This window comes from Microcebus murinus, chromosome 9 (assembly GCF_040939455.1).
Source record: "Microcebus murinus isolate Inina chromosome 9, M.murinus_Inina_mat1.0, whole genome shotgun sequence".
Taxonomy (NCBI): Eukaryota; Metazoa; Chordata; class Mammalia; order Primates; family Cheirogaleidae; genus Microcebus; species Microcebus murinus.
The window spans coordinates 25,026,233-25,052,678 of record NC_134112.1 but is presented as its reverse complement, the minus strand read 5'-3'; the positions used below and the strand labels follow the sequence as shown (position 1 = coordinate 25,052,678).

The following is a 26,446-nucleotide window of genomic DNA, read 5'->3' as shown; positions in this document are numbered from 1 at the left end:
AGCGTCCGCTTCTTCTTGCAGCCGGAGGAGGGGGCCCGGCAGCAGTGGGAGGGCGCCGGCGGGCAGTGCCCAGGCAGGGTGGCCTCAGCGCGGTCGGTCAGTGCACCCCGGGCGATGTGAGGCCTGGTCACTATGGTCGTTGTACCCGGGGAGTTTCCAGCAGTCATTCAAGGGACATGAGCTGCAATCATAGTCACTTGATAGGCAGCTTAACACCCTCTCACTCCAAGGGAGCATAGAGGCGGGTGGTAGCTGAGCATCTCCAGACTCCAGGGGTCCCAGCCCCAACTGGAGAGGCTGCTAGGCTTCCCTCTTTTCTACTTAGGCGTGGGGGGCAGCAGCTCCTTTTCTCTCAAATCTGGGAATTTGAAGTCCCCAGTGTTTGCACTTGCAGTCCTTTGAATGCTCAGCGTGTGGTCCATAGTGTGAATGCCAATGCCAAGCTGCCCCCACCTGCCACAGTCCCTTTCCAAGCCAGTCCTGTTCCTCTGCAGCCTCCTGCTCCCCTGTCTCCTGCCCTGCCTCTTTCCAGCTAGTGCCACCTTCTGTGGCCTCCTGTCACATCTGATGCCTCCTTAGGCTGAGCAAGAACTGAGGTGCCACTGGAGGGCACCCAGTACTCAGGCACAGGATGTTAGGTTTCTGACTCTTCCCCCAATCCGGGCCTCCACCAGAGCCTGAATTGGGTCTTCTATTTCCTTTGGAATACTCATCTAAAGGCTCCACCATGTCCGGCTTCTCTCCCACCCTCTCTCCCTCCCTTTCCAACACTTACTCCTCTTCTGGGGACCCAGCTCCTGCTTTTCTAGGCTGGGAAATCCTGGTGGTAGCTGGTCTGGGAGGAGTTGGGCCCACCTGACAGACTGAATCTCATTCCTAGACATCAATAATTTCTCAGTGCATTGCTTAGGGCACCATCAACATTTTGCCTCTTCTTGCTTGGCTGAAACCTTATTTTCCTCTGTCCACCACTGTCATATTGTTTCTAGAATGCTTATGCACAAGACTATTTCAACCCTGGTGACCATATTGCACACAGGTACAAGAGTTGGCTGGGAGGCCCTGGGTGAAAACAGCCATATAGTCCTTCCTGGTGTTGGAGGCCAGGCCTGCATTTGGGGACTCACTCCTTCTAAATAAGAGGTTTTCTGGGGGGTACATCCCTCCTCCATGGAGAGCTGGAGAGGTGGGTTGTCTTAGGCAGCCCAGGAGATATCCCAGTATTTGTTCTCAGGGAATGGTTTATCGGCAGATCATGGCCAATCCATCACATTTGCAGGTGCTACCGAGAGGCAGCACTGAGTCTTCCATAAAATATCAAGAGGTTACCTATATCACTACCAGGTGGAGGCAAGAGTGAATTTGTCCCTTTGTCAAGGCAGCCTCCCCTCTCCCAAGCTCCCCTACACTGTCATAGTGCACAGGAACAGCTAATTCCTTGAACTTGATGTCGTGGTTACTACTTGGTCTGACTAGCAGGTTCAATCATCCTATAATGCCCCTAAACATTTGAAGAAGTCCATGTCTTTTCCTCAGGGATGGGGGGAACATAGAACTCATCTGAGGGTCTCAAGTGTCCATTCCAAACATGGGAGAAGAGATGTTTCCTTGCTTTGAGGAGAACTATTTTTACTTTTATTGATGAGGACTCACTGCAGATTTTATTTTTTCCTACAGAATGGGAACAAATGGCTTGGGGGATCTTTGAAAGGTGAAGCACTGGTTCTCAGCCTCCACTTTCCATTCCCCTGAAAGCTTTGGCCCAAATGGGTTTCCCCAGCACAGTGTGCCTGAAATAAAGAGGACAAAAGAGGGTGGCTCAACCAGAAGATTGGCTCTTGTCTTTGGGTCTCAGTCCCCACAGCTGTGGCTCAGAGGAGTCCCGCTCTCATACCCCAAACTCCAACTCCTTCATAGTGCAGGCAGCTTCCATTTCCACTCAGGACCAGTGGTGGGTCACATTCCAGACTTGAGAAAAGCCCCCACCCCATCCAGCCCTGCCCTAGGAGCCTCTCCTTCTTGCCCTGCCAGGCAGTTCTGCAATGGCAGCCATTCACAGACAATCCATCCCGATATCTCTCCCCATAGTCCAGCCCACCCATGCAGCCCTAGGCGTAAAACCTAGATTTTCTGTCTTCCATGAAAATAAGTCATTTGCAGGTCCTGTTGGTTCACTTGGAGAGAGAGGCTCAGTGGCAGATTGGGCGTAAGCTGTCTGTTTGCCGCTGGGCCTGATGCTCTGACCTATTTGCCAAGGCAGGCTGTGGACAGAGGATAAGGGAGCACAGTGAGGATTCTTGGGGCCCCGGGGGGTTTGTACCTTGGCAGAGTGCACCTCACTTCTCAGTGCCTAATTTTAGGCAAGAGAAGAGCATCAAAGGCCTGCCATGCACCGAAGGAGGGCTTGGACTCAGGTACCACAGGAGAGGCTTCCCAGTAGCGTCTTGGCTCCTCTATCCTATTCCCAGCCAGGCCAACCCTGCCCGGCCTCTTGTTCCTACCAGGACCGAGAACTCCGATCCAGCCACGTCCTCTCCCCTGGGCTTGCAGACGCTCCCTCTCGCCCCGGCTAGGCCTCCGCGGGCTCCGAAGTCTCCTGGGCTGGGGCGGACCCCGCTCTTCTGGGAACCAGACATAGCCTGGGTCACCCCTGGCTTCAGGGATTCCTTTCCAACAAGGCTGGGGGTGGGAGAGTTGGAAAACAAGAAAGAACCCCTGCCTCCAGTGCAGGAGCCCGGGCTACCAGAACCGGATTGCGGCAGGAGTGACGACCCAGCCAACTGTGCCTCCTGCGCCTTCCTGCGCCCCGGCTGTGCCGCGACCGGCCCTGACCGTGGAGACTGCGGTGGCGCCGAGGACTTGACCTTTACTGCGCAAGAGGAGGGCGCTCTTTGAGCCGCAGGGAGGGGGACGCTGCTCCCTCCAGGCTCTTCCACCCAATAGCAGCCGGGACAACCCACGCAAGCTGCGCCGCTCGCCCCCATTCCCCCCTCCATTTTGTGCACTGTCCGCAGGCCCGCGGCGGGAAACAAAGCCCCCAGCACTGCAATCACCACCTTTTTTGCGAGCTCCTGTCCCCATTCCCCACAGGCCAGAAGGCTCGAGCTAAAGCCAAGCGGCCTAAGGCCCTCCAAAGCCTTCTCTCGCCTGACCCCAGCTGCCCTCAGCCAGCGGCCGGGTACTACTCTGGGTACTTCTCTTGGCACCTGCCGGTGCCAAGTTCCGTGCGCGGGGTCCTGGCCTCGGGCTGCGGGCGGCGCTGGGCCCATGGCCGGCCGGGCGGAGCCGAGCGCCGCACAGGCCCGGGGCGCAGCGAGGGCCAAGGCTGCCTCCCCGCCCGGGCGGAGAACGCGGCTGCCCGGAGAGCCCGGATTCGGCTTCTCGGATCCGCAATAGGGCCCTGTGCGCCCAGCTCGCTCTCCGCTCCCTCGGATCTCGATCTCATCCCAGCCCGCAGCTTCGAGCTCAGAAAGCGGAAGTATTTGGTAGAGAAAAACACGATTTCTTTTCAGCCCGTCTCCAAACCCCTTTTAGAGAAAATGCTCCTGTCAAGTTTTATTTCCCGTTGCAAACCACCTTCCACGCTGCCAAGAATTAAGGCCGGGAGAGATTAAATACCCGATTATTCTCCTGGGGAGGGAGGGGCGGGGCGGAGAAGGGGGCACCCGCACAAAACATTTGTTTGCATGGGCTCCACCTCGTCGAATAGCGCCTGGAGAGCCCCCAAGGCCCGCTCGGCCCTCGGTGACGTCAGCCTGCTGCGGGGAGACTCGCCCGCAAGGTCCCGGCCTGGTCCTCGGGGTTCCGCTGCCTTAACCTCTGCCCACCGTCCCGCCACAAGCCCCGCACCGGCCCGCGGACCGTCGGAGCGGGGCCGGCTCTGCAAGGGGTTGGGCCTCCATTTTGAGTAGGGGGGTCCCTGCAGAAGCGTGGAGGGTTTGGGGCCGCGCCTCTGTCCCCAAGGGCCGCGACATCCGCCGGCTCTCTGAGTCCACAGCCGCGCGTCTCCCACGCATCCGCGCCCCCGCACCGGGAGGAGGCCGCGCGCCGCCGCAGAAGCGCCCGAGAAGGTCTGAGAATCTCTCGAGGCGCCGTCGTGATTATTTCTGCCGGGTAGATCCAGCTCTTCCGCGGCGCCAAAGCCGGGCAGAAAATGAAATCAACTGTGGCGAGGCCTTGGCTGCTTCCACGAAGGAAAATTTCTGCGCCACTGTCTTTTTTTGCTTCCCTTTAAAATAAAATTAAAAAATAACAAGCACCTCCCAGGCATTCATCGGAGGTAGATAGATGCGCAGGATGGGGTGAGTATTTTCAGAAAGAAGGAGGCCGGTTGTTATTTACCCGGCGGCCGGGCCGAGCAGATGAAAACTTAATTAGCATTAGCGTGTCTGTCCTAAAATCCAGACATAAATTTCCCCAGGCCTTTTGGATAATACTACATCTTTGCTTATGAAAAATGGGATGCTCGAGCAACTCGCTGCACATTGCTATGATTCTCCAGGTCTTGGTCTGCTGACACCCATTCAATCAAGTTTAAAGGAATGCGCATAAATCAGCAAGCCCCTAGCGTCATCTCGGGAGAGGTCCGCAAATCCAGAAGGGCGCCTCTGAACCCACCCGGTCTGGGGATTAGCAGTCCCAGGCTACCTCGGTCTCCGCCCCAGAAGGGAAACACGGCCGGGCATCTTCACTAAACCTTCTAAATACAAGCAGCCAAGTGCAATCTTCACATTTATATGTTATACACCGAAATCCGTGCCTTTAACTACCCGCACACAAATACCCTCAGCTGAATTCGCTGCCTTGTGGTGAATTTTTAAGAAAAACGTTTCAATTAGGCTGGATTTTTCAAGTGAATATTTTCCCCCTTTTCTTTAAAAATTTTTCCTTTCCTTTGCTATAAAAAACAAAAATAAAAATGAAAGAATTTAAATGGGTGGTGTCAGCTCTGTGTCAGGCATAAATAGTAGTGAAATGTACAGTGACATTTTACAATCATCCACTTAAAATAGCTTAATAAATTTGACAGTACCAACAGCAGATGGGAGAAGTAGGTTTTTTTTTTTTTTTTGAAGTCTCATATTTACAATTTTTTATTCAGCAACTTTCCTTTGTGGAAAAAGAAATAACTTGAACCCAATTTTCAACAACACTATCAATGGATATAATGTCCGATTGAAAATAATCCTATTTTTCAAGAGGTGGCTGGGGGCTTGGATATCTCTTTTCTAAAGGTTTTAGACTGATTGCTATCTGGGCATTAGGGAGCCATCATAATCCATGCCCACCTCAAGTTATCTGGTAGATTCATGGACATTTTAAATTAAAGTTTAGCCAAGACTGACACTATCAACAACTATTTTAGAACTGGAGGGAAAAAAGAAAAAAAACAACAACCCTGAAATATCTTGTCATTATAGTTTCAAAAACTGGAGAGAGAGAAAAAAGAAAGTTACTACTTTACCCAGGGTTCCTGCAGTGGTGATGGCTTTCGAAAGGGGTGGTATTCCCGCAGAGCTGCTGTTGGCCTCCTTCCTAGGCCTGAGGCTCAGAATATTTCTTACATCTAAAGAAAAATATCCCCCGTCAACAGAAGAGTCCCCTTTGGAGCTGTTCTTAAACACACAGTTTGATCCAGCTTTGAGGGGATTTTCCACCACTTTAAACATTTTGGGAGAAAGTTGTTACTTTGGTTTGGTGGCCGCTTATTTAGAAATGGAGTGCCCGTAGAACAAGATGTGGGGAGGTGGGTCTGAAGCAGCGTTTTCATTTGTTTCCACAAGTGGATCGAAAATCCTCAGCAAAATGTGATTGTACTTCACAAGACCATTTGCCATGTGTGTTTCAAGACCAGCCTGTTTCTGAGACAGCTTTAGAGATTCTTTCCATAATTCTCCATCTATAAAGAAGCTCTAAGTCTTCAGGTGAGGTTCCGTCGGCCAGATTTGTAACCAACCAATATTATTTTCCATAAAATGATGGAGCTGGTTCTTCCATTCACTATTACTTTCCTCTAACATAAAGTTCACCTACACCTCAAAATTCTGCATCCCAAGGCTTCTGGTTCTGCCAACATTTTAATACATCTGTGTATAGCATGGTTTTGACAAAAACATTACTATGTGTATATTAAATATATAAACATATGTACTCTTTATGAGTCTGTATACAGCACCTGATATGTTATTAGGGGTCAACAGTAGATATAATATTATTATAGTTTTTATGGTGGCTGTTAATATTAAACATTTATTTCTCCCACAAATGAAACGGCAGATTCACAAGCATCGATATAAGATTGCACACCACCCTGGAGCAGCCCTCAGCTCTGAGCTATCCGGAATGACTCTCCTTCTGCATCCATATTATGGTCATTTTGTAGATAGGAGATATTTAAGTTCTCCTTACTGACCTCTAAAGAGGTGGGTTTCTTTGAATTTCTGAAATGTAACTCTAGAACTCTAGAGTTAGCAAGGTTCTGAAACTTTTTATTTGCTGTAAAGACTCCCCGATAGCTCTGATTAAGGTGGTAGACCACCTTGGAGGGCGAAGGCTAGGAAATAATGGTTATTTAAGAACACCTCTTAGACTGTAGACTGTAACAAAAATGTACAGCTTTAAAGCAGATCTGATGCAGAAGATCTGTAGAAATCTGATGCAGAGTAAGCCACTGTGAACACAGATCAAACTTGGCTACTAAAGGAAAGGAGCAAAGCTTCATCATGTAAAGTACATTTTGTACCTCAACTCTAAAAATCACCTTAAATTACAATATCTTGTGTCATCAGCCATTAATGGTATATCTGTACAGATTCTACAAATATATATACAAGCACACACAAGCACTAACATGCAAATGTATACATGTATACAAATATGATATATATTCACATATATACAGGCACATGTATAATTTACATATATTCAAATTTGCTCTATCTGGAGCCAAAGAAATTAGTATTAAATCTGTAAAATAAGTCAAGGAGGAAAGAGCTCTTGATTCTCTTGAAGTGGAAGAATTACAAGGAGGCTTGTCAACGCGAGGTGGCGCCCTTGATCTACTAATCCAGCCCAGGCCAATTCATGAGCTGTCAAAAGTCAAGGTCACAAATTGTCTTTTTTCGTCAAGGTCAAGGTTTAAGGCCTTTCGTAGTCCTGTCATTTCAACAAATATCAAAACCTGCCCTCTCAGACACATGCAGACCCAACAGCAGATTTTAAAATACGGCAGCCTAGGCATTGCTGATACAAAACAACTGGTTTTCATTTTCCACAGGGAGCCTGGGAATTTATACTATCTCTTCCTCCTTTCTTTTTTCTCCCTTTCAGAATGTCTGACACTTTAATCTCCTTGAAGCCCTTATCATTTAAAGGATTTCAGTTATGAGGGATTTCTCCCTTAATTAAAATTTTTGTACCAAAAAAAAAAAAAAGCTGTAATAGAAAAGAATGGTCCTTGGTTTATATAAGACAAACCTGCTCCTTTTCTTTCTGTGCAGTGCATGTTTAGCATAGGAAAGTAATGAGTATTTCTTTCAGATTTTAATGGCTGTGACTATTTTATTAACAGAATTAATACCAATATCACTATCTACAGGTTTAAATTTTTTTCATTTTTAGTAGAAATATTTTAAAAGTAGGTGCACAAATACATTTTCACAGTGTGCCGAATGTCTTTATTTACAAGATATCATTTTATAGTGAATAGGAACAAAACGAATGTGCTGGTTGAAATAACTGCTTGATTAAAAATGTGCTGAGAAGTGAATCCCTAATCTTTCTAATGCAGTCTGATAACACAATAAACAAGGAAAAATACTAATCCCTTAATAGATCAAAATAAAGAATGTCCGATATCTAAATGTTTCGAGGGAATAGATGTTCATGGAGTTTTATAAAAAATAAAGGAAAATGATATCTCCAATAAAATTGGTTAGCAAATATTGGGGAATGCCAATTTAAATGAAAAAAATAATAATTGTGTTTAAACCAAAGTCCACATTGAGGTGGGACTCCCTGGGTTAGATCTGACATAAAGTGAACCCTGTGGATCATGTGATGATTTAAACATTTGTAAAAAGATACCAAATCCTTTGGAAAATAACTGATATGGGGCATTAAATAGAGTCAAAATGCCACAAAATATGCTTGTTATAAGCAATTAAAAATTATTCTCAGAAGAACATTAACAACCCCAGTTCCCTTGTAGCCTCATAGGTTCAGATGTTTGTTTTTACTACCAAGACAAATGATCCTCGGAAGAGCTTTCTCTCCCTTTCTTCCTTCATAGCAAATAGTCCAAAATCATTATTTCAGTACCTTCTCATTTCCCCTCTAAATCTATACATAAAACATTTTGCAGGACATACAACAATGGTAGGAATTTCACTAAGATTTACCTGAGCAGGCACTTAACATGCAAAGGGAATGGCAACCTAAGGACAAGCAGATGTTTACAACCACCTCTTGCTTTTGTAACCAACTTTTAGGTTATTACCACCTAACACAGTGTCCTAAAATATAACAGTCACATAAATACTTACAAGATTTCAGTAACTGCGTAACTTATCTGAAATTGCGTATTTAGGGGTTGACGTTTGACTAGAGTTTGTCACTTAAGGGCTGGTGGGGTTGGTGGGAGAGTTGGCAGTCTTTACGGTTTCATAGAGTTTTAAAACAGTTGTAGATTCCACTAAAGAGAAAGAGATCTCCCCAAGGAGAGCAAAATGTCAGTATCTCTCTTTATCTTTCCCATTCTTCAATTATTATTAAACATTATTATCATAATCTGAGCAAAGCAACGAGTTCTGAAGCATTTCTTCAAGTTGCCTTCTTGCTCCATTTTTTAATCCATTAACTAGTGGTCTTCAGTTTGTTGATGACTTTTTTCTCTTTAACCCTCCTGTTTTGGAACCAGATTGTGACCTGCCGCTCGGAGAGGTTCGTGGTGGCTGATATCCTCCTCCGTTTGTCCTTGGTAATGAATTTGTTCGTGGCGTATTCCCGTTCCAGTTCTTTTAATTGCACCTTGGTGTAAGGCACACGCTTCTTTCTCCCCCTCCTATAGGAGCTGGCATCCGAGGGATGGGAGACCACGTCTGGAAGATAAGGGAGAAAGCAAGTTACTCAGGGATCAAACCCCAGCCAGTACATAGGCGACTGTCCCTCAATCTGAGCCACACGCCTTGCAGGGCCCGGCTGCTCTTTGCCACGCACTGTACAATCCGGCCTTCTGCCAAAGCCTGGAGGGTCAGTGGGGTAGGTGGTTAGTTATGCACTGAAATGAAATCGCCCAGGGCTCCAGTGACTACTCTAACCGGGCCATCCAGCACGAACAGCGCGCTGGCTTCATGCAATAGCCTGGCCCAGGGGCCCACACCTTAGCGCCTGGCTGAAGGTACACCACTTCCATATCTGGCTCCTTTACGTGTGTCTCAGCCCCAACCCTCGATGCCTCTACACTGAAGCCATTTTTGAGAGAATGAACAAGGAGGGCCAATTTGGATAGCCGTTTTCAGATCAATTTCTCATCTTCAAGTCGGTGTCAAGGGCTAGGGAGGGCAGGGCGCAGAGGGAGAAGGAAACTATCCGGGGGTCCCCACAAGCTCCCTCCCAGCCACCCCTCACCCAGGGAGGGCCAGGGGCCAGCTCAACTCAGGCTAGCGGAGATTGGGCTCCCCGCGGTGCAGCGCCGCTAAGGAAGACCAGGAAGAAAGCAGAGGGGCACCCGGGTGATCCCGGGTGCGAGCGGAGGAGAAGCTGGAGCAGAGCCGAAGACCAGGGCTGGGAAGAAGGCGCCATTTACCGGGCAGAGTGGACTTCCAGAGGTGGGGAGGCTGCGCCTGCTCTTTGGGGCAGTACATTTGGCCGTTCCAGCCATTGGGCAGCGCCCAGGGCTGGTAGCTTTCCATGGGAAGACCCAGGGGCTCGTGGCGCGACTCGCCGGGGCCCCCGAGGCCCGGCACCACCGGCATATCCAGGTAGCCAGGCACGGGCTGATGGTGGTGGTAAGGCCCGGTTGCGTAGCCCTGGTAGAAGGCGAACTCCTTAGCGCGGGAGCTGAACTCCTCGGCCGCGGGGCCGGCGGTATCCATGTACTTGTCCGCGAAGGCGGCGGCGGCGGCCGAGGCGGGCTGCGCGCACGACTTGATGGCGTTGGGGTGCGGGCCCATGCGGGCGCACGGGTAGTAGCCGCTGCCAAAATAGCCATAGGGCAGCGCTGCGGGCCCCGACGAGCTCTGCGCCGCTGCCGAGCACGGGCTGCATTGCTTGGCGGCCTCAGCGCCCGCCGGGCCAGCCGGGCCCGGCCCTCCCGAGGACGACGCGGCAGCGGCGGCGGCGGCGGCGGCTGCGGCGGCGGCGGCAGCGGCGGCGGCCGACGGGGGCGCCTCCCCCGGCGCGCTGCTGTAGGCGGCCGCGGCGCCGGGCGCCAGGGGCGCCGGGTGCGCCATCAGGTTGCGGCACTGGTTGGCCGCGGCCGCCGCCGCCGCAGCGGCCGCCGCCGCCACGGAAAAGTTGCCCCCCGCCGCCGCGGCCGCCGGGTGGGGGAAGCCCCCGCCCCCGGCCCCGGCCGCTGCCGCCGCTGCCGCCGCCGCCGCCGCCGCCGCCGCCCCTTCCATGTTCTTGTTGAGCTCGTCGGCCACCAGGCCGCCGCCGTTGTCGTAGAGAAACATGACGGTGGGCTCGATCCAGCGGGGGTGGAGGAGCACGGAGGCTGTCATAGCCCGAGCCGCATGGAGAAGACCCCAGTGGCGCTGTTTTAAAAAGCCCCCAAGAAGTGAAGAGCGCGCGGCGCGGGGCCGGGGCCCGAGCGAGGGGGGCGGATCGCGCCCCGCGGGGTCGCGCCAGGCGGCCGCCCATTGGCCCGCCCCCCCCGCTCCGCCCACGGCGTATGCAAAGCGGGCGGTTCCAACCGGGGCTCTGCGCTGTGCACCCGCGGTCCCCGCCGCGGCCCGCGCCGTCCCCACCGCTAGCGCCAGCCGCGCGGCCGCGCACTATTCACCCAGGGGAGAGGCGGGGGCCGCGGGAGGGTGGGGGCGGAGGATCGTGCGGGTGGGGCACGGAGGGAAGGGCGCCCCCCCCCCCCCGCTCAGCCCCCCTTCCTTTACCTTATCCCAGCGGAGCCCAGATCAGCGCATCGAGGCGGGGAGGGGAGGTGGGTGCGCGGTGGGGTTGCGACCTGAGGCGGCGGGGACAGGTCAGGGAAATCTGCTGGCGGCCAGAGATGGTAGAGTGGCGAGGACGGGACCAGCCTGGCTCAGGATGAGCGTTTTGGGGGGCCGCTGGGGCTGTCTTCTTTCCAGGAACCCACGCGTCTTTCTGCAGCCAGACCCTAGGACGGACATTGGCGCTTTCGGATTCAACAGCATCGCGCTCGATTTGGCTCTCCTTCCAGGGGAACAGTGGCAGGGCGTTTGCTGCTTGTGGGTTTCTGCGGATACGCCTGGCTCATGGGTCCCAGGACATTCCAATGGAAAGCTTGGACTGGATTTACGAGTCTCCTTCCCTTCCCTGCCCAACAGTGTTAGTGGGCAATTTCATATACTTGTGTTTAGGCCCATAGACTCAAAACAACTTATCACATCCCATAATCACACACACACTGAGTGTACACTGGTGCGCTCACTCACAATCACAAACTTATGTATACAAGCCTGTTCCTCGCTCTGACCCCGTAACAACTCTTCCTCCTCCAGAGACTTTGAGATGGAGACAGCGATCTTTGCGCACCATTCACTCATGCTCCCACATCGACAGTCTGGCTGGCTCATCCTGGAAGGAGCTTGCAAGGAACAGGCTCCAGCTGAGCTGCTGGCTAGGACTGGAGCCCCTCTTCTGGGGCCTAGTACCCTCGGCTTCATAGAGCATGGACGGGATCTGACTCAACGCACCTGGGAACCCACTATTTTACTCCGTTTTGGGACAAGAGAAAGGGACTCTTTGGGGCTACTTCCTGACTTCCCCCCAAGTAGGACTTCCAGCTTGCAGAGGTTGGCCAGTCTTTGCCCAAGAACCAGCCAAGAAGCCTCTCCTCTGTGCCTAGGAAATGCGACCCTTTTTGGGAACATGGTGGTGCGTTGGTGCTGGAAGAGCCAAGCAGTGACCCCCTCTTGCAGTGGCCATGTTTTGGTGAGGGATTCTGGGGGTCTTCTTGCTTTGGGGCGACATACTCCCACTTCTGATTTTGCTATTGTGAGCTGGTCCGCTGCCTAGAAGGGGAACAAGCATTCAAAGTGAAAGTGGGTGCATTACGGAAACATCAGAGCTGGGAAGTGCTGGATTCCCTTCCACCCCAGGCGGACTGGTGAGCAGCCAGGCTTCGACCTGCCCTCTGGTCCCAGCTTACAGGCTCAGTAAGCTCAAGGCACTGAGCATATCACCCCTCCCTCCCATATACTCTCTAAGGCCCTTGGGCTTCCGGCAGGGTCCAGACCAATGTGGCTGGGCTCAGGCTTTTATCTGCTGTGATCCCAGGTTTGCCCTGACCAATGTAAGTGTCGCCCAATAAAACCTTCTATGACCTCCCAGCCCCCCAACCCACCCAGTGTGCCCTTGCCTTCTTGACTTTTTAGAGCTTTATTTCAGGTAAATATTGATTTGCCCCCAGTTTACCTTCTCTCTGGCCATTTTGCAGACTAAGGAACTGGGCTCTGTAAGGACTTGATTTTTGTGTTACTTTCCAGCCCTTTTGCCCCTCCTTCCTCCCCCCAAGTGGCATTGTAAAACTCACAGTGACAAAGAGACAGCATAGGGTTCGAGGCCCCAGTTCCTGGGGACTTGAAGGCAGTTTTACATACGGGTCAGACATGGCTGGAGGCCAAGGTCAAGTTGAAAGTTGCAGTCTAGCCAGTGTGAGAACTGCCATGCAAGCCTGGAGACCTAGGTGGCTGCAAAGGCCCACCGCAACCTCCCCGCACTCTTAATTCCCTTTTCCTTTGGAATTCTCATTTCTGGGGCTGTTTGGCTACCCAGCATTTTTTGTTGCCTTTGTGGAGTTTGGGGGACGATGTTTACCGACTCTTCTTCTCTGCCTCGGCCCTGCTTTTGGCTGGGGCTTTGAGCCTCTTCTGTTTTCCAGCCAGACCCGGAAAAAACGAAAACACAGTTTGGGGAGCCCCCACTAGCCGGCGCCTGTGCCAGCTCCTCTCTAGCCATGGCGCAGCTGCGGGTGCACACAGCGGCCAAGGCCAGCGCCACATTCTTCCCTCCCCCTCCCACTTCACCGAAACCCCGAACCCTGCGCGCAGAGGAAGGGCCTCAGCTCCACTGACTGCCAAAGTCGACTGGGTCCCTCCTCGCCAAAAATGGTGAGATGAGATTTCGTCTTGTCCGCTGAGGAGCCACAAGCAGGTTTGTCTGCGAGGGACAATGTGGGGTGTGGGGGTGAGCGAAGATTGCATCTTGAATTAAGATTTGCTCCCAAACATGGTGCCCCCACCAAGGAAGGGCTTGGGGCTTGAATTATTGAGATATATGGTGCACCTTTAGTGATCAAATTATCTGGATATATATATATATTTTTTTTTTATTTTTTTAGTTCTCCACGTAATTCTATTGATTTTTTAAAACTTTCAAGTCGTGGTCACTTGGAGGAAGTCACCCTGCTTGTTCCTTTCTTGTCTTGGATCTCAATGTATATGACGTGATTTTTCTATCAGGCATGTCAGTGGTGTCCTCCCATGCCTCCACTGTTTTTAATGTCTGCATGTCCTATTAGATATTGAGTTGTAGCTGCCCATCAGTGGGTATGGTTTATAGAAGCAAAATGAGCTCCATGAATAACATTGGGTCTGAGTTTCTAGAATTTCTGCTCACCTTGAAGCAAAAATAATCCTCCTCCCCATAGTCTGCTGAGGGAGATAAGACATTTACGAATAGTTCCCAATACAGTTTCTTTCCCCACCAAGCAGCCACCGAACTGGCTTGCTGTGGAAAAAGAAAGGTCGGAAGGCAACGAAGACTGGAGTATGCTCTGAAAAGCAAGCACAGATCCTAGCGTTCTTCTCCTTTTCCCAGTAGCAAGGTCAAGATTTGCTTTCCTGGCCAGCTAGTGGGGCCTGACCTACGTAGCTGTCTGTCCCTCTGAGTTTTTGTCCTCCAGGCTCAGAATTCCTATAAGATTACAGGGAGGCACCATCAACTTGACAATTTTATCCTCAGACTCCTTGTGGGTTAGGTTGGGGAAGTCAGGGGATCCACTGGGATCTGCATAGCAGTGGCCCCTTGAACAAGAGAGCCAAGCAGAGAGCTTGGAGGTGGAAGAGGCTGCAGTCACTTTCCTAGCTCTGTCGGGTGTGCCCACATTTCCTCGGAGGACCCCTGAGAGGGCAGCGCCCGGCAGGGCTGCAGGGCGGCGGCTGCAGCCACAGCCTTTGTTCAAGAAGTTGCCAGAGCCTTTTTTGTGTTCCCAAACGCCCAGGCTGACAAAGCTTCTTACCTCCTGGGGTGGACCAGGGCATCCTGCAGAGCTTGGCTGCCCTGAAGCCTTCCACTGAAGAAAGAGTTCTTGGCTGGGTTTTTCTGGGTCAGGGACTCAATGCCAGCCTGGTTCATGGGGCCCTGGGCTCCCAGGGTTGAAAGAAAAAAGGACAAAGGGAAACCAGGTTTTAATCGAGTTTGATTTTCATTAGCAAATGAAATTTACCTGCTCTCACTTTAACTGGAAGGAGGCTGTCAGCACTGTTCCCTGGCACTATTTCTTTGCATCTATCCAGCATTAAGATAAACATTCCTTGGTTGGTTCTAAAGACAACTTTGTATTTCAGGATATTCATGTGTTTCTAATGTATCCAAGCAGCTTTACAAGCCACATTTGCAGAACATCTTAACCCTCTCCCTCCCACCCGAGGCGGGCTGGGGGTGCAGAGATAATGGTATAGGAAGAAAGAGCCAGAGGAAGAAACAGGCTGAAAGGTTGAGGAGGGAGAAAGAGAAAAGAGGAAATAGTCAAACAGGGTAGAACTTCTGATTCTACACTTAAACAGACCTTTTGGGAAAGGAACAAGTGGGGGGCTGGTCTGTTCACCGTGGGCTTTTCGAGTGCCCCCACTGGGGTGGAAGCTATACTCTCTTTCTTCAGGGGAAAGGGTAGGTCCCAAAACCTGGGCCAAAGCTGGCAAGTGGGCAGGGAAATGGTGCATCCCGAGTCACTCAATCTTTCATTCTAGGTATTTTTTTGTGAACGTGAAGCAATAATGAGGCAGTGAAAGGCTCAAGGCTGTGGGAATAGTTTTAAACCCTGGGCAGTCACTTGGCACTGTGGTGACCAAATGCTAACATGGTGAAAGTGGAAGTGCAAGGTCCAAAAAGACGCACACAGACTCTCACCTTTGCCTTTAAGATCCCCTCATGGGGTGGATTTTGAAGACAGCAAGATTTTGGAAAAATAGCTCTTTTGCTGCCTGCCAGGGTTCTTCTGCTACCACAAAGTCACTAGTGCACGATGCCTTAGACAGGACCTCGGAAGCCCAGAGGGTACCCCAGTTCCAGTGCGGCCCTGCCCTGTTTCCCTCAGAGAGTCCGGGAGAAAGGAGATGCCCCCTCCTGTTTTAGAACCAGACCCAGGTCCCCGGCTCCCATGAGGGGCAACCCCCTGCACAGCGCAGCGCGGGCCAGCGGCGCCCGGACTCTCCAGGGTTGGCGTAAACTTGGAGCGAGGGGAGCCCTCCGGCCTCCAAGACTCGGCTCCGAGTAATTCCGAAGGCGGAGGTGGCGGTGGCGGTGGTGGGAGAGCTCCTTGCACCTACAAGTGCCACTGCTCAGCTCTTCACCCGACCTGGAAACAGCCTTCGCGGAAAGGACCTGAGCGTGAGTTAGAAGCAGAGAGGACTTGGGGAAGGGCTCGGCCGGAAGGAGGAAACGCCTTCTCGCAGTACGTGGCCGGCGGCGGGGGCACCGTCCCGGGGACTGCGGGGCCCACGCCACCCAGGGAGTGAGCTGCGGGTCACTCGGCCAGGGCGCTGGGGGAGCGCGGGTTGACCCCAAGAATTCCGTGCGGCTGCGCCGGGAAAAGGACAAGGTCTCAGTCTCCGACGCTGTCTGTCCTTGCAGCTGTCCGAAAGGACTCCTACCCGCCGGCCCCCACCCCCGCCCTAGCTTGATGCTCACGCCCGCAACAAAACAGGAAACCAGAGCTGGGCTGCGATTTCTTTAAGTCAACAAATACACCGAAGACATTCGAGCGAGCGTTCGAAGGAAGTGGGGGGTTTGCACGTAAGCCTAGCCCCGCGGGGCTCGGTCTTCTCGCGGAAAAACCGGCGCAGGCAGCCTGGCGGCCTGGGCCCGCGGAGTCCGTCTCTCCCCTGCACCCTAAGAACCCCCAACGCCCCAGTTCCGGGCTGCACAGAGCAACTTCTTAAGGCACAAAGCAACCGAGGGAAGGAAACTCACCAGCGCAGCTGCGAGGAAGGGGAACTCGGGACACCTTGAAGTACACACTGAGGTGTGATCAGACTTTTACGGGCACGTTATATGCTATAATCATAACGATGTGTGCGCCTTGATGCACACACAGATTCACACAGGAAGCGTGCACACACACACACACAGTGAATGTGCACATTCAGTGTCATGTGGGCGAAATACAGGTATCATAGCAAATCCTAAGAAAAAAAACTTCACCCTGCAGGACCAGCCTGGTGACATACTTTGCTGCAGCATTTCGCTACTCATTCCGATTTTCCCCAACCACGCATCATTCCCTCTCTTGTGACTTTGCAAATACACCTGTCCTCAGTAGAAGGTGAGGCCCGGATTGGCATTTACCTACTTCAGGACCTCTGGCCTCTCCAGGACCTCTGGCTGGTTCTGGGGACTCTCGCTCAGCCGGTCTGGGGCGCCCAGCACTGCTCATGGAGCAGCCACCGTTCCTTTGTCCAGCGGCTCCAGCTTCGCTCGGCTCAACGCTCAGAGAAACGAAGCAGCTCAATAAAAAAATTTGATATTAGTTTTTATGGGTATTTACACTCTGGTGAGGGGAGCTGAGTGCGGAAGCTCCATTAATCAGCCCCCAACCTCAGGTTTGCATACTGAGTTTATGGGTTGGGAGAGAACTCTTGCCGGAAAGAAACCATCAGGGATGGCCGGCTGGTTGCAGAGAAATGAAAAGGGAGCAAGGTCGTTTTCTGTTCTTGGAAACCGAAGATTGAAGGGGCAACTACAGGTGCTAACCAATGGATCACTTTTTTTTTTTTTTTTTTTAGCCTTTTCACAGGGATAATTTTTTTCCCACCTTTGCCTAACCAATTTTTTTTAAAAAATATTTTTATCATAAAAATTTCCAAACACACACAAGCATAACAAACCCCTGTATACCCAACTCCTAACTTCAAACCTTATTATAATTTCATCTTTCACGTTTTATTATCCCCTTCTCTTCTTTTTAGTATTTTAAAGTAAATGTGACATCGCATCATTCTACCCCTAACATAGGATTTTTAAGATACTTCTAAAGATTAAGCAAAATGACTTGAATCAAATTATTGCAATTACAATCTAGAAAGAACTTGAAGGTTCACCCAGGAGGAATCTGGACCAAAAAGGGGTTTGGAGAGTGGTTGTGGTTCCATCTTGCCTAAAATTTTCTGTCTCCTCTTGGTAAAAAATACATATGTATGAGATTTATGTTACCCTTTTCTATGAGTGAGTAACCCTTTAATCTAAGATTTGTGGTGCTGCTCAGAATTTTGGGGGAACATGAAAACTGCGCCTTAGTCCTTAGTATGTACTAAAGTGACACATACGTCACTTGACGTATATTCACTTATTGGTGGGCAAATGACCATTTCAACACAACGATTCCCCTAGTAGTAATGCAGAATAGATTCCTAATGACTAAGCTAGCGAAGTTTGTACTGGATTGATGTTTCATCACAACAACCACTTTTCAAGGGAAAAAAATGCAATTCCGTGTATTTAAAAAAAATCCCTCTAGCAATAGGAGATTTTGAAAAAGAATTAATAAAGGCATTGTGGTTTCTTTTGTTTTAATTCAGTGGTCTAAAATAAGCATGATCCTCCCCAGCGAACTCTGAAAGTGATTTAACTGAAAGCTTTGGCAACATAACAAAGCAAAAAGGCAAAAACAGCAAAAAATTGAATTTGACAAGTCCTACATCACCAAGCTGCCTAATAAATTCTAATCCCACTTGACTGAATAGATCTTGGTCCTCCTTTCTATGGCAGAATGTTGAGTTATTTTGCATTTGGGTTGTTTATGGTTCCTTAATTAATTTTTGGAGAATAATTGTTGAATATCTGGGATGCTTTGACACTAAGCATATAACCGCTTGTGACGTTAGAGAAAAGCTACCTAACCAAAGTAATAAGATATGTGAATTAAATGAGAAGAAATTTATGCATATATATTTTATATCAATCTCTACCAACTGCAACTGCTGCGGAAGTCCGGGAAATGTCGGCCGGGAGTCGCTGCCTGCTGTCTGTGGGGTATAAGCAAAATCGACCCCTACTCAGGCCTCTGGCAGTGGCTGGTTCAGGGGTCCCAAGTCCCCTGATCCTAGAATGAGTTCATCAGAAGGTTGAGGGATCCTTTCAGGGTCAGTGTGAGGACTGCCAAAGCAAGAAGATTCGGAGGAAGTGGGAGAGGGGAAGAGAGAAGCCACAGACAAGCTGGGAGACAAAGAGAAAGGCAGACATGGGAGGGAGAAGAATGAAGTAATGAAACTGTAATTCCCAACAAAAATTTAAGCCACAGTAGCCCAAAGAAAGCCTGTTTTTAAAGCTCAGTAGAAGCCCATTCTCTACGGAAGCCTGTTCTTTGCTGAAGCCTGTCTGCCCAACTCTTCCTCCCAAGCTGGTGAGTCTTGCTGGCAGGTTAGGCTGCAAGCCTCCCTGTGATTTCTGTAACGGTACAAAAATAACCTGGGCTTTGCAGACCACGATTATTGCCCAGAGTTAAATGTAGGCTGGAACTTCTGCCCATAGAGAGCCCAAACACGTGAATTCCTACTGGTATCAGCTTCGGAGGCATGGGTCAGGAGCCCAGCTCGGGACAACTTCTCAAGCCTGCTAGCAATTATGTGCTCTCAGCCACTTTTAAAAAGGCCATATTTCTTTACATTTCTAGGATCTAATGTGAGGTTATGTCAGGTCATGGGACCCTCAGTTGGTGCAAAGTAATTTGATGTCACCAAGAGCAAGCAGACTCGTTTGTCACCCTAAGGAATAGAAGTCCCTGAGGCCTGTGTTGGGAGCAGAACAGAGTGGCATTAGCTAGGGTTTCGGGATCCAGCCAAGGGTACGGTGTGGGCCCAGCCCGCTGGGCTGGGAGGGGGCTTTACTTGTCTGTGTGTGTGTGTGTGTGTGTGTGTGTGTGTGTGTGTTTGGAGGAGTGAGTGCTCAGCTCTGTGCCAAGCACACACACCAGCCCATCTGATCTGGTGTGGGACCTGGACTGCTCCAGGCCCTTGGATCCCAGGTTCATTTGTGACAGGATCCAGGTCTCAGTTTTTCATTCTCTGAAGTTAAGTCTGGTCAACCCAGCTGCAGTCTTTCCCCCACACCTCACTGGCTGCTGCTTCAACAGTCTGTACCTGCTTAAATAAAACTTAAGGGAGTCTTCCTACCTGGGGGGATAAGGTTTGTGTTGCCATTAAGTGTTATTGGGGGTGGGGCAGAAGGAGCCACAGACCTTGTACCTGTTTGGGGATGCGCTTGGGGGTGTGATAAGGGCTGGCTAATGTCTCAGTGAAGGACTTCAAGACATTTGCCTGGAATGCGCTCATCCACCATTTCCAGAATTTTCAGTGTTTTTATTTGAGGGGGGGCATGGGTGTAACAAAGCCAAAGAACAGGATCCTGTGAGCCTCATTGGAAAATCAGGGAGAGTCCAAGCCCTGGAGGAGAATGGGTAGGCATCTCAATGGGCAAAATGGGGCAGGAGGAAGACACTTTCCACTGCTTGGCCAGTGCTAGTCCTTGTGACTTGAGCACACCAGGGCAGGGAGTCCCCTGCAGAGGGCCTGGCAACTCTGTCCATGAAGCGGCAGGCCCTGCTGCAGGGGCTCCACCATGTCCTGGGATTCATACCTTGAAATGTGGGACAATGTCGCTTGCCAGTTCTGTATCATTTGGAAAAGAGACATCCTGATGCCACTCTTCTGACAGTTCTAGGATGATATAATGCCACAGCAAATAGACTGTGAGCGAGGGGCGAACTTAGACTCAGCCAGAGTGGTCAGTCAGGCCTCCCCTGCAAGAGAGAAGCTGCCATCAGCATCTCTGGGGCACGCGGAGAGGCGCACACGCGATCCTCCTCGTCTGTCCGCATTGGCGGGGCCGGACAGCTAAGATAAGAGACAGTTGTCCATATGTGGGGCTCGTTTTCGCGGGGTCGTGAGAGAGCCCAGTCCTCCACGGAAATTGAAATTAGAGTCTGGGTGTGAGGAGGCAGCGGGGATGAGGTCGAGTCCGAAGGCTCCACGACGGAGACGGCGCAAAAATACGGCCTGCGCATCCCGGGCGGCTAGGCCGCTGCGCTCTAGGAAAGCGCCTGGCGCTAGCCCGCGGCTCGCGAGATTTGCATTCGGGCCTCTGGCCTCACCTCGCTTCTGCGGCGATCAGTTGGTCCCCAGAGCCACTCGGGACCCTTGGGGAGAACCCACGTTTGCGCCCTCCAGGGCTCCGCCCACTTGGAGATCAGGAGCCCCCAGGGGGGATTGGAGAGGAATCCGGGGATCCTGGGCCCCGTGCATTCAGCCGACTACGGGGGACCCCAACCTGGAGAGAAGGACCTTTCCTTTCGCGGTGGAAATGGCGCTTGGGGCCTGAGTGGAAGCCCGGCCCCGGCGCTGCAGTCTTGGAGACAGTCGAGTAAGCTCTCAACTGTCGAAGGGGCTTATCTTTGTGGCCTCCCACCCGGCCCCTCCAGCCCTGGTTGCAGTCGCGGCGGGCTGTGGCAGAAGATGCTCGCAGAATTCCGTTGCAGTTGCGGCCTCTTCCCACTAGATGTCTTCCCAGTTAATCGGAATTGAAGGGCGCTGTCTCTGCTCCCGGCGCCCCAGACTCGGTTTCCCCCGCCGCTCTTTGAAGTCCCGCGTTCCGTTGTGAAAGTAAACTCTTTTCTTTCTTTCGCTCCTCTCCTCCCCCTGCACTCCAAATCCAGGCTCTGGAAATCCACCAGAATCAAATGCTGGCTCCCTGCGGTCCCGCGTCGGAGTGGCTCACGCCATTGGAATCTTTTTATGACCTTTGATGTGTTTAAATAACATGGCAAGGCTGAGCACACACCTCGGATTAAACTTTAATCGGCTGCAGTCAAGGTCGCCCAGGTGGTAAACGCGTTTCCTCCGACATCTCCTGTCGGACACTGTGGGGTCCAAGGTCTGGGGGCACAGGCCTAGGCCCCCCTTGTGCCCTCCAGTCTCTGCCCACGCCAGGGTGGGGGCCAGACTCAGGGCCACCCCATTGAGCTCCAAAGAGGGCTGAGGAAATGGGATTGGAGGTGGACACCCAGGGTGGGCTAATGACCCGAGCACAGCTTTTATAGCTACTAGACGGAATAGTTAAAATTTTCAAGAGGCATTTCCAATTTCCCCTGACTCCAGAAAACAGTTGAAGGCCCAAAGTCATGATCAGTGCCTTGATTATTTCCCCTGAATGGCACTGCTTCCCCAGGGAGGAAGAGGGTCCTGGGAATGATGGCACAGGCAAGTTAGCTGGTTGTTTTTGAAGTTGCCAACCCATTAGCTGTAGGTCAGGATCTAGAATCCAGGCTATAGCAGCCCTTCTGTGTGCCACCCTGCACAAGATTAGCTTTAGTTTCATCCAGTCTCCAGGTCTGAACATCTCTTTCTTAGCCAATACACCTGTGAAGGATAATTATCTTGGGCAGTACTTAGGAAACAACCCACGAATAGGGCAGCATGTATAGTGAGAGCTACCATTGTGCTTTTAAAAAGAGCCCGTGTCTATAAGAGCTGGAAGGACAGGCAAATTAATAACAGTGGCTTCCCTTGGGAAGAACCAGTGGTTAAAGGGTTAGAGTGGAGAATCCTTTATTATTTTTTTCCTATAAATTATTTTGTGTTGTTTGTGGATTGCACAAATTGCATGGGTTAGGCTTGTCAGAAAATAGGGCATCTCATATATCTTCTGGCCAAACATCCCTTTGGGAAATTTCCTCTACACATCAGACCAGACTTGGATTCAGAGGGGAACACGAACATAAGGTCCCCCAAGACTTGGACCTCAGGTTTATGGGTATCAACTCAGATTCCTTCCTCTGAGAGTCTTCCTCGGGCTTCCCTCTCTGGGCTTGCCCCTTACCTGGAAATGAACATGCTAGCCAGTGACATATAGCCCCAACCATTCACAGCCACAGAACTCCATGGCATCAAAATGAATTAAAGCCTGATCTTCAATTTTCCCCCAACCCCGAGTGCCTAAGCATTTGTAGACAAGGCCCCCACATGCTGCTGCAGACTAGAGATTTCCACAGCTCCTAGCTATGGTGAGAAGAGTAAATATCCTTTATGTGTATATGTGTGTATTTGGTAGGTCAATTGTTGCCTTCAAGTGCCACGAAGCTCCACATACTAGACTGGGCAGCGACCTCTTGAGTTAGAAAGAATATCATCACTGTTTACAGTTAGTTCTAAAAAGTGCTTCCCCACAGAGAGTTCTGGGGGCTCTGGTAATACTCTTTACCTTGATCTATGTAGTAGTTATGCAAGTGTATACATATATAAAAATTCAGCGAGCTGGGTGTTTAAGATTTGTATGCTTTGCTATATGTAAGTTATATGGCAATAAAGGAATTTTTTTTAAAAAAATGCTTCCTCATAACCACCTGTGAAGTAGGTCCCGAGATTATTATAATCATCTCTATTTTACAGACAAGGCAACTAAGACTGGAGGGAAGCTAGAGAGTCCCAGGCCTCCCTGGGAGAAAATAACCAGCCACACTTCCTCCTCCCAGTTTTGCTGCTTTAATAGCCAGCTCTTCCTTTTCCAAAGATTCCTTAGCCAGGGGATAGCCAGCACATTTCTCAGCTGGCTGGAACCAGCTGTTTAGAGATGCTCTTTTCAGAGTGGTTGTGAGGAGGGAACCTGTGGTCTGTGCCTTCTTCAAATCTTCAGTCTTAGGGTAGGGAGAGGGTTAGGTGGGCCCAGTGCCCAGAGGCTGTGAGGCCTGAAGGCTCCCACTTGTCCAGCTCTAATGAGGAAGAAGGCCCCCAAGGTTCAGAACATATATTTTTCTTATTCCAGTCCTCCTAGCCTCCTAGTCCTCCTCATCCTTCGTATAGGACCTGAGGTTCAGCAGACCTCTCCAGATGGCTGCATCCTCTCGCTCATGTGCACCCCCCTTCCTCAAAAGCAAGGACAAGGTGGGTGGAGGTATTCTGAAATAACGGTGGCTGCAGCTAGATGGCCCAGGACATAGAAAGCGGTTGTTATTTATTCCAGGCACAGTCGCAAAAGGCTTCCAAAAATATCGAGCCGAGATATTTTATTGTCCAGCCTGTCTGCAGCCTGTAATTATGCGTTCAAGATGTTTAATGTGTGCAAATGCATTAGCCGCTTTCGCTGGTGCAAACCCTAGCTGGGGGCGGGGGAGAGGCAAGTCTGGAGATAATTATGTAGTACAGTCGCAAACATTATTCTGCTCTTACTGTAAACGGCCTGGCCACCTTTAAGAGAAGCCAGGAAAACTCGCAGCGTGTGTGTGTGTATATATATATATATACACGCGGGCAAACTGGGTTCCTTTTTGTTCCTTTCCCGGGTTGTTCGAAGTGTCTTTCCGGCGCCTTCTTTGCCAGGTTCAAGGGCGCGCCACAAAGAGGGCACCCCACAGAGGAGCGCAGCGGAGCGGCGGGTGCCCGCGGCCCTCCCCTCGGAGGCCGGCCCTGCACACTGGCCCCGCGCTGGGTGGGGACTGGTGGTGTGGCGCCCTCGGGGCTGCAGGCAGGTCCCTTCTTGGGCTGGGTCCGCCTGGCTGTTCAGGGCTGTTCTGGGCTCTTCCGCATCCTCCCAGTCAGGTCGCGCAGTCCAAAGCTGCAGCGGGTTCAAATGCGACCGCTAGGCCAAGGCCCTGCGCTGTGGAGCGGTTCTCAGCCTAATGACCCTCGCTGGGCTGAGTTGCAGGGTCGGTTCTTGCAGGGCTGGACCAGGCTGAACTTGCTATTTTGGGTCCCGGGTGCTGCGGGCCCGGCTGGGACAACAGCTGGGACGGGTGACCCCCGCCTCCACCCCCGGGCTGGCACGTCCGAGCCCTGGCAGGTCCACCTCCTCTCCCACACCCAGTGGCCAAGGAGTGCGCAAGGGCTATCGGGGAACCTTGTAAGGACTTGTGCTGGCACTCCCCTACCCCAGCACGACATACATACCTAAGGGCCCTGTATGCGTGCTGAGCCCCCCTCCCCCGGCTGAGTGAGAGTGACCAGTGAAGGGACAGTAGGCCAGCCACCTTCACAAAGGCGAGCCTTTGCATGCCAACGTCAGCCTCCCTCTTCCTCCCCAAATTTCCATTTCAGCTAAGGCTTTTACGACAAAAGCAACAAGACCGCAGTGTGGTGCAGGAGCAGCGCTCAGGGGTGCCAGGCTGGGGCGACGGCGGTTTGGCGAAACTCGAGAGCAGCCCTATCGAGGCAGGTGGGAGGCCGCTGCCGGTGCCCGCCCGAGGGCTTCTTTGCTGGAGCGGGGGCAGGCTCCCTTCTAGAATCTTCGGGTCTGGGCGTCTCTTAGCGCTACCTTCCTAGCGCTACCTTTCGCCACAGGCCTAAGTCCTCTCACCTCTCCTTAGAAAAAGATCGGGTTTTGAAACACGTTTTAGGCCGCCAATTTAAAACAAAAGAAAACAAAACCGTTGGAAGCCTTTTGCGCGGTGTGGGGCGTGTGTAAGAAAATCTGTGCGGAGGAATGGGGTGGGGGTGGGGGGTGGGGTTCAGGGAGCATTTTCTGAGGCCTGGCGGCGTTGTTGCAGCCCCAGGACACAGAGAATAGGCGAGTGTGGAAGGATCCAGGAGGAGGATGAAATCCCAGGGAGGGAAATGCTCCCACAGAGAAGAAAAACAAAACCCACTAGACTTGGTTTGTTCCTGCTCCAAATGAATCATCCAAAGAGAATCCCTTTGGGCTACAGTTACTGGGGCTTGGGGTCTGGGGCCCTCAGATCCACCGATGGGGGGGGGCGGGAGGGTGACTGAGATATGGGCTCCCAATCTGTCCCTTGAGGGTGCAGGCTCTAGCTACAGACGGAAAGGGAGAGGAAAAGGCCAGCAGTGGTCCTGGCTGGCTGCAGCTTTGAGTGCCTCTGCATAATGAGGTTTGCAAGGCTCCCCCAAACCTGGAGGAGGGAGTTATTTATGCAGCAGCCACACATCTGGGGACAGCAAGAGCCCGACAGGAGGTGCAGTCTAAAGCTCCACATTGCTCTTTCCTCCCCCCTGTGTCTCTCTTTCCCCCTTCCACCTTCCAAGGGAGTCAGCCCTTCAGGTGGAAGTGACTTTGCTCCCAGGTCCCACCAGGATGGGATGGAGAGACTGGGAAGTTTGAGGAAGGGTCTCAATAGTGAGTTAGATTTCAGAGACCTTGAAGGTGGCTGCAGCCTGTAAAATAAACTGTAACCACATTCGGTGTCCCACAGCCTGTGGCTCGGAGGGGCTAAAATATGCTATCTTCTAACCCAGAGGTTCCTGGTTGCCTGAGAAGCAAAACAGAATTTCCTAAGCAGAAGGGGATAACAGAAAAAAGGCATTCTTTCTGTAGATTTCTTGGCTCAGTTCAAAATCAGTGCTCACAGAAGAAGAGGGGGCATGTGTTCTGTTACTGCTCTCTTAAATGTAATTTTTCTGTCTCTCTCACGTACACTTCTGGGTTTTTAATGCCCTCACAGCCATCCAATATTTGCTCCTCCCTAAGGGAAGTAAATCTGATCAGGGCCTTCTTTGCTCTCTCCTCCTCTGTTCTCTAGTCCCCTCAAAAGAGCCCACAGGAACAGAGAAAAACCCATGGGAAGTCTCTTGCTACAGAAATGATTCTGCCTGGGACCCAGAGACCAGAAATGGTGAGTAGTTTTTCTTCAAAGGCTGCTTAGGTCCTAGGGCTGGGTCGCCTGAGCAGCTGGAAGGCCTCCCTTGTACCTGCACCCAACCAGAGAAAGGGGTGGAAAGAGTTTTAAAGGGCTCCAGGAAAATGGATGAACCAGGCCACCTGGAAGAACTAGATTTCTCAGCTCTCTTGATCTCCTGGAAGAGGGCTTCTCTGCCTGGGAGTGATCCTTGCCAATTCCAGTTTCCAGATTTGATTTTCCTGCCCAGGAAAATCAGAGCCCTGTTTAAATCTCTTTCCTAGAAGTCGTATGCTCATTCTTTGGCTTTCTGTTTTCTATTAGCCAGAGACTTCATGTAAGATAATCTGGGTGGGTTTCTCCCTCCGACCTCTGAAACATGTAATTTGGGGGAGATACAGTATTTAAAATGCC

At 51.3% G+C, this 26,446-nt stretch overlaps 1 protein-coding gene across 1 annotated transcript; it reads right to left on the bottom strand.

The window, feature by feature from the left end:
* Positions 1-5,072: 5,072 nt before the first annotated feature.
* HOXA13 (homeobox A13) lies at positions 5,073-10,753 on the bottom strand. The gene is made up of 2 exons (XM_012773385.3): positions 9,806-10,753; positions 5,073-9,098 (listed from the first exon to the last, which is right to left on the bottom strand). The coding sequence occupies exons 1-2, from the start codon at positions 10,719-10,721 to the stop codon at positions 8,854-8,856; spliced, it is 1,161 nt and encodes a 386-aa protein (XP_012628839.3). The 5' UTR covers positions 10,722-10,753; the 3' UTR covers positions 5,073-8,853.
* Positions 10,754-26,446: the final 15,693 nt, after the last annotated feature.

Coding starts and splice junctions, on each gene's coding strand:
- HOXA13 (XM_012773385.3), bottom strand. CDS start 10,721: ATGACAGCCTCCGTGCTCCTCCACCCCCGCTGGATCGAGCCCACCGTC. Junction 9,099..9,805: donor CTGGAAGTCCACTCTGCCCG/GTAAATGGCGCC, acceptor CTTATCTTCCAG/ACGTGGTCTCCCATCCCTCG.